This window comes from Oryzias latipes, chromosome 13 (genome assembly GCF_053564925.1).
Source record: "Oryzias latipes strain Hd-rR chromosome 13, Olatipes_Hd-rR_3.1".
NCBI classification, from domain to species: domain Eukaryota; kingdom Metazoa; phylum Chordata; class Actinopteri; order Beloniformes; family Adrianichthyidae; genus Oryzias; species Oryzias latipes.
The window spans coordinates 1585326-1596203 of NC_136249.1; the positions used below are offsets into that span (position 1 = coordinate 1585326).

At 42.9% G+C, this 10878-nt stretch overlaps 1 protein-coding gene across 2 annotated transcripts in view; it reads right to left on the reverse strand.

Annotated features, from left to right (window-relative positions):
• The window catches only part of sik3 (SIK family kinase 3), a 44959-nt gene extending 36436 nt beyond the window's left edge, over window positions 1-8523 (reverse strand). For both annotated transcript variants that reach the window (XM_011483079.4, XM_011483077.4), the window contains exon 1: window positions 8113-8523. In XM_011483079.4, the coding sequence (XP_011481381.2) occupies window positions 8113-8517 (405 nt within the window). In that variant the 5' untranslated portion in view covers window positions 8518-8523. The remainder of the gene's footprint in view (window positions 1-8112) is intronic.
• Between the last annotated feature and the right edge of the window lie 2355 nt (window positions 8524-10878).

The window sequence follows — 10878 nt, forward strand, 5'->3', positions numbered from 1 at the left end:
TGGAGAACCGCATATTCACCTGAACATGAGTTTTGATAAGAAATGCTAAACTAAAGCAGGGGGAAATGGAGGGAAGAGCTCAGCTTTTGCTCAGCTTTTGGGGTAATGTTCTGTTTTCAGTCATCAGTTGGAGGAACAGCATCAGAGCTTGTGACTCATAAGCCAAATTTCCATTCAGCTGTACATGTTGGTTCTGGTCAGACAGAGTTTGGAATGACTTGGCTCCATTTCCATGTTGGGAAAGTGACGGCAGTTATGTAAACCTGTATGAATTCAACAATGAATGTGGATAGTGTCAACAAAAGCATGATTCTTCTGTTTTTGTCCACTGTTTGTGTGTGTTTGTATAGGCTGCACCATGGCGCAGTGGTTAGCACTCTTGCCTCACAGCAAGAATGCCCCTGGTTCAAGTCCCTGAAGCAGAACATCAATGGGGGACCTTTCTGTGTGGAGTTAGCATGTTCTCCCCGTGTATGCGTGGGTTCTCTCCGGGGTCTCCGGCTTCCTCCCACCGTCCAAAAACATGCTTCATAGGTTAATTGGCAACTCTAAATTGTCCCTAGGTGTGAATGTGTGTGTGATTGTGACTGGCGACCTAGGACATCCCCTGCTTTCACTCCAGCAGCCCCGTGACCCCGAAAGGGATAAAACGTTTTAGAAGATGAATGAATGTTTTTGTGTGGTTGTGGGTTCTCTCTCCACTACCCTGCTTCAGCTCCATCAAAAGAAAGATAATACAGTACAGTAGTCAGAGTATTTTAGAATATAATTCATTCAATACACTGCTCTTACCATGAATATTATTGTTATAGTTATTGTGCTAACAATACAGATTATTGTCCACTAACTGAAGTAATAACATCAACATTTATCTTTTTTTATGATTTAAAAATGACTCATCAAAAATCAAGCTAAAAATTGATATTTTTTCTGATCATATTTTGGTTTTCATCCGTTCGTTTCATTGCTATTAGGTATTAATAGGTGAAACCAGCTCATGACCCAATGCATGACCCGTCAAAACAAGCTGGATCACTTTGGCCACATGAGACTATTATGACATGGGGAAAGCTTTGTCGTTCTGATCACGGACTCAGTGATATGGAAAAGCCTTACAAGGTCACAGGTCTGTAAATTCAAGCAGTTGCACCAGATGACAACTAAAGAACAGGAAGCTGGTTCACTCAAAAACCCAAGCATGTCATATTAGTCATCGAAACCGAGTCACATGTGTGTACATGCCACAAAGCAACAAAACAGAGGCTGCAGCACGTCTAGGACAGAACCAGGAAGACAACCACATCTATATCCTTCCCATGAATCTGTAAAGACATGCAACAAAGTGCCATATGTCAATCAGGACATGAAACAACCCTTAACTGACCAGAACAACGTACGAAGCTTTGGTCCCAACTAAGAGCAGCTTTAGACCAGTAAATCCAGTCAAGTTGATTTCAGTGTTAAAGGATTTTAAAGTCGTTTTCCTTTCACACAGCCGTCTGGAGCAAACCTAGCTTAAAAGCATCATAAGGTTAAAATAGTTGCATGTTTAGTTACGATACTGCATGAGCGAGAACTAACCAGAAAGTAAATGGGGGAAAAAAGAACATTTGGCTACTTCTGCTAACAGTATCACATATTCTTAAATATCACTAAACTTTGTTTACCAATGACTTTTTTTCTGCTCTAATTATCATTTGCATTTTTAGTGCATTTTTCCCTCCATTTAAAAGGGCAACTCGCCATATGCGATATTAGTGATCAAAACAATTTCACTGCAACAGTTTAACATAACTAACATTATCCTCGTCTACACAGGAGGTAGACGAGTCCATGCAGAAAGGGACTCCTTTGATTCATGAAATACTTCAAGCTGCCATAAGATTGTTTTAGCACATTTAAGGTCACCATTTATTGCAATTTCTGCCAACTTCTGCCATATGCCTACACTGCACTTACATTATATTCCAACTCTGCTTTATTTCCCCCCTTTGGTCCACTATGTATGTGTGCATTGACATCACAGTACTGGTAAATCCAGAGAGACCGTTGGTTTTAGCAGGTCAGGGTCCATATGTGCTTGGTGTGAACCAGAGTTCAGATGAGCTTTCACAACTGTGCAAACAGAGTGGACCAGCAGAGCAAAAAAACGGTTTGTTGCTGCCCTGCTGGAAATTGAGATCTGCTACAGATTCTGTTAAAAGCTGTGATTATTAGGCTAAGCTTTGAGGTGCCTGCCATTTATGAAGCTGTACTCACCGTTTACTATCAAATGTGTTTACATTTAAAATGTAACCGTATTGATTTTGTGCTTCATAAATAGAAACGGAAAAAGGTAGGGAGATACAAGGTGAACTGTTGATGATACAAACACCAATTTGATTGTGTTGTTTTATTATTTTGATATTTATCTCTTTAAAAAAATCATATTTATTTCCATCCAATTCTGGACTAAATACTGCTGGTGTGATTGTATCCCAGGAATTGGATTTGCCAAAAAAATGCAATGTGCCGAGTTTAGGTTGATGTTTTGGGGAGTTTGTGTTAATGTGTGTGAGTGTCCAAAAGTCCTATCATTTCTGAGAACCAACTGTTCACATGGCTTCTTTTTGTCTTTTTGTCATTAACTCTGTCATTGACTCTGCCAAATAAAACCCATCTATAGATGAACACACATGCATCAGCAGTCTGCAGCATTGGATATCTGTCCAATTAGCAGATGTTCAAAAGCCGTCTGAAGAATTCTCAACACGGTTCGATCAACCGTTGTGGCATCAGTTTGAACACCGTAGCTTCGGCTCCAGTCAGTCTTTCCATTCTTTTACCTCTCGTACCTGATTTAAGGTAATTCCAGCTTGCACTGATGAGCAACACTTTACAGTAGTAAATCAGCTGCTTAAGAAAAAGCAGCTGGAGGTGTTTCTGTTGCTGATGTGGACTCAGCGGATTCAGGGTGATGGCGTAAACGGTCAGAGTTACAGTTGTGTCAGAGAGCGTGTGTTATGTAGGTGTTGCTGACGACAGCTCCAGTGTTTAAGGGCTAATACAAATACAGCCACCTGCTATTTACACGTAGAAATGTTAGGACTTTAGGAGATGTGGTCTACATTTGGGGAAATTTAGGACAAAAAAAAACGAAGGTCTTAAAATGCACATATCTCCTCCTCAGACATAAAAGGGAGAAAAGATAAGATAGCGAAAGCAATTAAAGTGAAAATATTTCATGCATTTCTTTCTGGCACATGTGACCAGTATTGGAGAGGGGGGGGGGGGATTCTCGATGACTCAACCCCAAACAAAGAACGGCACAGCCTGCATACATTATTACTGTGAGCCATGGAAAGAGACCTACAGCTTTTGCTGTCAAGGGAGTTTACTGATTTGTAAAAAGTCCTGACAGAAGACACGTCTTTAATAGACAGAGCTGAAATTTAAAAAAAAAAGATTTAACCTGATGGGGAGGTTAAAATGACAAATACCGTTCAATACAGTTACCACAGTGTAGAACCAATGCCAGCAATAGTGCTGCTTTACTGAAATAATCACAAAAATATGTCGACTTGAACACGTACAAAAATGTGTGCTTTTATTTTGAAGGGAAAATAATGCTTTTAACTTTGATTTTTTAGAATGAAGTCTAATTTCATCCGATTCATCCTTAAATGTATTTACCTTAGTAGAAAAAAAAAGACAAGTATTTTAAACTGTTACACTTTATCTGATTCAAGCCTTCTGCCTGGACGACGTTCTCACAAAATAAGCAGTCGAGCGCAGAAGCGGAAAAAAAGGCGAGCCAAAAAAGTCGCTCATGTAGTGAGAAAGTAACCCAGCCAGGCCTGACAGAAGCTGCCGTGATGGCGTCTGAATGCTTGTTTTGACTTCAGCAGAGGATTTTTGTCTGGCTGATCTGAACTTTCGCTATCACAACATCCAGCTGGAGCACACTACTTACTGTGTTGTGTCACCAGCTTTGAGTCAGCAGGCGAGGGAACAACAAAACATGTGGCTGCTTTTGGGAATCGGTAAACATTGAAATGAAATGATTGCCTTCACTGAGCACACGTAATCTCCTCCAGTTGAAAGAAGGAAAGGAAGGGACAGAAAGGAAGCGGTGCGCCGAAAAGGGATCATCTATTTGTATGATATCAGGCACAATATCGGGTCTTCTTCTGGGTGACCGACTGCACTGCAGGATAGACTAACAATGGAGAGGGAGAGCGCCACGGGGCTATTTTTGACCAGTCAGCATTTCTCATTGGCTCATTACAAAGCCTGGGTTATGAAATAAGGCTGCTTTCACACTTGGATAATCCAACAGCCTTGGGTTGAATGGGCTAAGAATGCTAATAAATTTCACGTTTCCATCTGGTTTGGTTTGTTTTCCCACACGCCGCCTCTGGAAGTGAGCCAACGACCAAAGTGGACCGACCGCCAAAGGATAATTATGCACTTTCAACCCCTGCTCACTAGGGGGCGATAGATGCTGGACCAAGATGGGGAAAGAACCAAGACGTCTTCCCAATCCATTGAACATGTACAGTGGTTCAAGTTACGCTGTAAGGGCAACCATGATAGACAAAATACTATCTCCAGGATATCAGCTCTGTGTTCATCCAAACAGGCCCTGATAAAACACTGAGTAGTTAGGAATATGAAAGATCAAAAAATACTTTATTTGTGTTCATTGATTCTATTAAAGACACTTTGATAAGAATGACGGTACCGCGATTTAGCCGCAGCTTCAGCTCTGTTTTTGGAAAAGTCCCGCCCCTTTAACTGTCTCCACCAATCATAATTGGAGTCTTAATCACATATCATCAGTCTGACCAATCAGAAGTGGTTAAAGTCTTCACTTCCTTGTTCTGATTCTGCTCATAAAGTCGCTCGTTACAACAAAAATACCAGCTAAAGCTCGTCTTTAGCGCTGTAGCTTTCCACAGACCGTGGAACAAGTGAACAACACAATGACGCTCAGCTGTCTGGCATCGCCGTCAGTTTTTGCACTACATCTCCCATGATGCATTGGGTTCAAGTGACAGCGTCTCTGCAAAGACGCTGCTCTGTTAACGGTCATGAATGCACACGAGTCTGTTTTAACAGTTTTCAAATCTTCTTGATGAAATCAGAGGTAAACAGTTTGGTTCACCTTCCAGGTTTGTGTTTAACAGCCAGACATCCTGGAGTTTGGTCCAAGTCATCTTTCTAACTGAAACACTTTTCTAAGAACATCTGTAATCAGGGAGAAATTTAGATTCAGTTTTGAAAAATCTGAAGAGTTAAGCTTAAATCTGAAAAAAAAACAAAATAAATTAAACAGGATTAAGGCTAAGTGGCCATCAGACAAATTTAAACGAAATTAAAACAAATGTATTCACCCAAAAACAAATAAAACATTTTTGGTAAAGTTACATTTGTGATTAAGACGAAAGAAAAACTCATAAAACTTCATCGTGTTCACTTTTTGTGTAGTTACAATTGTACCCAAATATACATAAAATGTTAGTCTTTTCTGTGTAAAATGTATCACGCATGTTGTGATCATAAAACATTTTAAATAAATCACCGTTTAGAAAAAACATTATTGGATTTTTGGATGCTGGTGAGCCGCAGGATTTTTGTCAAGGAAACGGTCGAACTGGGCTCAAAAAGGGTTGAAAAACACTGATCTATAGAATGAAACCATGGAAGATTTCTGTAGATCTGGAAAACTGACCGCATTCTGTAAAGGAGACGCACACAGATGAGACTGACTGACAGTGGTTGACAGCCAATAAGGATGCAGGACACAATCTGCTATTAAAAAAAGTAAAAAGAAAAGACAAACCGTGCAAAATTTCACTACGAAAAATATCTGCAAAATAGTGAGACAGTGACAGATGAACCGCGATATAGCTGGTAATAGGTTCCTATAGCTCCTCATTAAACTACATTTTCACTGTTAAATTATTTGAATAGGAAATTCTATTTTGTTAAAGTTTTTATTTTCCGTTTTGCTCTTCGTATTATGAAGTGCTCCCAACATTTACTCTCTGTCCTTCACCTTCTGCTCTTTGGTTGACCCCAGAGAAAACCAGACCAGCTCTCCCAGGTCAACCATACGTTTGGTCTGCACCAGAGTTGAGAGGAGCTTTCACATTTGCCAAATCAAGTAGACTATCTCTACCAAATGTACCCAGATGTGGATCAATCCTCTCAGTGTGAATGATTCCCCAACCAAAATACTGTGTGAGCATCGCAGCAGCATGTCGTCTCAATGGTAAATGCTGCATACTTCATTCATCCGTTCACACTGACGGCAGCTACGCTGACCAACACTGATGCCAACCCACAACCACCAGGAGCAATGTAGGGGTTAGTGTCTTGCCCAAGGACACTGTGACACAAAGGCGGGCAGGGCGGGAACTGAACCTGAGATCTTCTGATCAGAGGTCGACCGTTAATGCAGCCCTATATGTCAAAGCTGCAGTTGGACCAAACACGTCTGGATCTTCTCGTGTTTTGTCAACCTTATTCAAATTGTTTGCGTTAAACTTCTCCCCCACCAGAGTTACCTTCTCGTCTTCCACGGTGCAACAACGCTGAAGCTCTAGGTGTGATCTGTGACATGTATGGAAGTGTACGATTGTCTGCTTTGTACTTTCTGGTTGTAGATCATCGTTCAGACGCTGAAAAAAAATAAAAGTAACTCCAGCTTTGCAGCGAGTCGATCACCAAACATGCAGAAGACGTCGCCGGTCCAAATACTCAGATTGATTCAAAAAGAAAGAAGGAGTTTAACTGCGTGTGACGTGACGTGGATTATTATGCGGCTTTGGTGTGGATTATACGTATTTAATTTGTTGAGTGATCCTCATATCCATATTCATGGTGTGCACGTGTGCATAAAAAGCGCGCTGTCTTTCTTCTGATAATCATGAGCTTGGTGCACGGCGAAACCCTGAAGTGTGTTCATTAAACCTGATGCGGTCTGTCTGTGACTCTCATCAACAAACAAGGCCCCCCTTTCATTGGGCCGGTGTAATTCAGGCTCTGCTCGTCTCCCCATCCCAGACAGGCACATGGAGGCCAGCCAAGCCAACACAAACAGGCTCCAGCTAGAAGCACACCCAAACTTGACCTGAAAGCACTTGGAATGTCCTATAGACAAAAAAACACTTCCATCTACAGGGCATCACAGCAAAACGACACACAGGTCCTGAAATGCACAAGTGTTGCAGATAGATGTCCTCTGATCAAAGTTCAGCTGGGAAATCCATAGGGAATCGATGAACTGATCACAAAGGTCAAGGATCAGAGTAGCTTTTGACTAAAATGAGCCCACAGATGATGAGAACATCATCATGTGGGTTTGGGTGTCCCGTTATTCTGCCTTCAGTGTTTACAAACAGCAGCGGCTCCATTTGCGTCGCACCGGCTGGAATCCGACCGTTGAGCTGCTGGTGCAAACGCTTTTGCGTCACTTCGATGGGCACAGCGGCTGTTTGCGGCATGGCTTTGCACGCTCATTCCGTTCTGCCCGTCGTGATGCTGTAACTTATTGGAGAAAGAAAACGCCTCAACAGCGGGACGCTCCGAGCTTAGCAGCTGTTGAGCTAAAGGAGAACTTTCTAAACCAAGAACGAGGCTTTTTTCCTTCCTGACAGCTCAAACGACCGTCACTGCAGTTCAGGGTAGTCCTGCCTAAGTGAACCCAGCACCATGGGACTCTTTTGAACGCGGTTTTCTCCTGCAATTCTCTGCTTTGATGTCGCCACCTTCATCTTGCCGGAGCGCTGATTAGCCCGCGCGGCTAAGCTAGCTTCAGTCCGTCTCTTCTTCATCTTCGTCAGTACCCTCCTCTTCGTCCTCTGAGCCCTGCTACAACTAAACACCGAATAGCAACAACACCGGGCAAAGCCGTCTCCAGACATGTCCTCTTGTCGGAGGCTCTTCCCTCCGCGGCTGGAGCTGGTGTCCCGCGCGCGAGGACCCCCAGACTCAGAGCGGCATCCGCGGACTCGCCTGAGCCCTGAGGCCCAGCGACAACCACCTCCAGCGGCAGCAGAGGCCCGACGGCAGCCCGTGACAACTTTTCCGCGCTCGTGTCGAGCGCGCGGACGGCGCTCGTCTTACCTTTGCTTTGGTGATGATGTGCGTGGCGAGTTTAACAACCGCGAAATTTCCCTTCCCGATGGTCCGCTCGATTTCGTAGTAGCCCACTCGGGCTGGGGGGGGCCTGGTGGCCGAAGTGTGGCCGGGATTGGTGATGCAGCCGCCGGCTGTGGCGGGGCGACCGGGATGGCTGATCGCGGAGGTCGGCTGGGTTCGGTTCTGGGGGCCCATGCCGGCGTGTGTCGGTCGGGCCGGGTGTGTAATCACGGCCGCGGCGGACCCAGCTGCTCCTCCGCTAGACACGGCCGCCATCTTCTTGCCTCTCTGCGGGAACAACAAGCAGCCTGGCGCAGCGCGCACCGCGGGCACGCCCCCGCCCTTCGTCATCCGCCGCCCTCCGCAGCGCCCTCTCGAGGTTGTAACCATAGCAACGACGAGCGTAACAAATGACTTCATCCACAGAAACCTATTGTGGTTGTCATGGAGACGGGAAAGTGCGCATTATCACCCCGGTTCTCATGATTCAATGGTTTCTTGCAGAACTGCTTGCCTCTGTGGGATCATGAGAAACAATGACACGACGCTGCATCATACGTGCGCGCGTGATCTCTGCTCACGCGCGCCGCTGAAAAAGAGCCCAATCTGTGGCGCCAACCACCAAATGTCCTCATCTGTTTCATTCCAGCATTCAAGGACACTCAGGTTTGCTCCATCTGAGCTATAAAGCTGCATATTTTGTCAAACCAAAGACATACAAATCTGAAGTGGAGCTTTGAGGCTTTGATGGCCACCAATGAACTAAAAAGTAGTGATAACCAATAGTAACTTATTTTTGAATGAATATAAATAGTATTCACCCTGGAAAAACAACATGATTTCATTCTTGGTTTTTTTCAAGCAATCAATATAAAAAAATTAGGTATTATGATTAAGTAATAACTAAGATAAATCGATTGGAAAATAAATAAGATAAAAGAAATCCACTCACAGACACACACATGTATGTATAAAATACTAGTTTAATTATATAATCAAAAAGAGAAAAAATGTTTCTGCCACGATAATCAACCTTAAAGTTATAAAAATGTTGTAAGTTTGCAAAATAATATATATGAACATGATCACTTCATAAAAAGTTCAGACTGAACGTAATTGTTTGCAACTGCATGTTAAAGTTTAGAATTTTGTGTTTCACGTGTCAGGTCCCCTCATGGTGTCGTAAACAGCGCCACCCTGTGGCCGACGGGGGTCCGAATCCTGTGAGAAACATCAGTCTGCGTCCACTTGCAGTGTGAACGCAGGACTCGCTGGCTTTGCAGTAAGCATTCTGTTCCCCATATGGACAGGTACTGTAACACCGAGGAAGGCTAAATAAATACATGAATAAATACAAATGATGAACAAAAGCGGATTTTTGGTATAGAGGTGGCTTTTTGTTGTAAAAGGCAAAGACTGCCACAGAGTACGAGTCAGAACAACACATTTGCAGCACATCTCAGCTTCACTCCATGACAGTAAAACTTCTTAAAAACCTTTTTTATAACCTCATCGCTTTACTTCTGAAAAGAAGGAAAACAACAGTTGTGGAAGTTGATAATGATAAAATATAGGCAATATTTTTAATTCATCTTTATTCGTCTAAAATCTTTCAATTTTTTTCTCTTCATTAAAAAATACACATTACAGTGAACATGAGACAATCAGCTGAACAGATGAACATATAAGTAAATAAGACATTGAATGACTGTGACAGCAACTGCTTTGTTCCTTTTTTTTCGTTACTTATCAAATGATCACTCAGAATATGTTTCATGAGTGAAATATTTTGCACCTATTTTCAGAATAAGTAAAACTTCAAACATCAGTGAAGAAATAGGAATTCTTAATAAATTCTATGAATGAATGAATGAATGAATGAATGAATGAATGAATGAATGAATGAATGAATGATAATAAATTCTAGATTTTTAATTTGTGTGAAATTGAAACAAATAACAAATATTTGTATTTTCAGCAAGTTTTTCCTCACAAAATCTCTAGATCACTGTCTCAGACTCCCGGGGGGCCGGTGTCCTGCATGTTTTCCAACCAACCTGCTGTTGAAGCTCCATATTGGCTGAACACACCTGATCCAGGTAACCAGCAGCAGGTAAGGCAGGATTTCTGGAAAACCAGCAGGATCCCAACCCTCTACTTTAGCTGAACTGATCCAAATGCTAAAAAGATGTTGTGGAGATAATAAACCATTACTAGAAATGTATTTTGATCATTTTATTATTACCTTTTCTGCAGCATTTTGAAGTCCAGTGATAAAAGGGAATGTTTTTGATCATGTGTGGTAAATTGTAAAGCCTAGCTCCCGTTCCCTTTCACATCCAAGGAGGGCTTCTTTTGCAGAAAACAGACTGGTTCCTCCTCTTGATTGCTCTCTGCTGCATGTCAGTGTGCAGCCTTCTCTGGTGGGGCTGGGAAGATGGCCTTGAGTGGGAGGTGGCACAGCAAGTGGGTCGCTGAGTGGCTTCGCAAACAGCTGCTCCTGCCGTGTGAAGGAAAGCGCCTTCTGGATGATGGCTGCTAGAGGACAGTCGTGTTCCCTCTCATGGCTTTTCTGTGGATATAATCAGCACCTAACATCTGATCAGAGGTGTTCTGCCCTCCCATGTACTTATTGTGCTCACTCACTGGTGGGTCTGGGGATTTGGCCTTCTGGCTGTGGTCATCATCTATTTTTTGCCAAAACAGACACTTCTCCCCCCCTTAAACCAGATAAAGTGTGCAAAGGGAGAC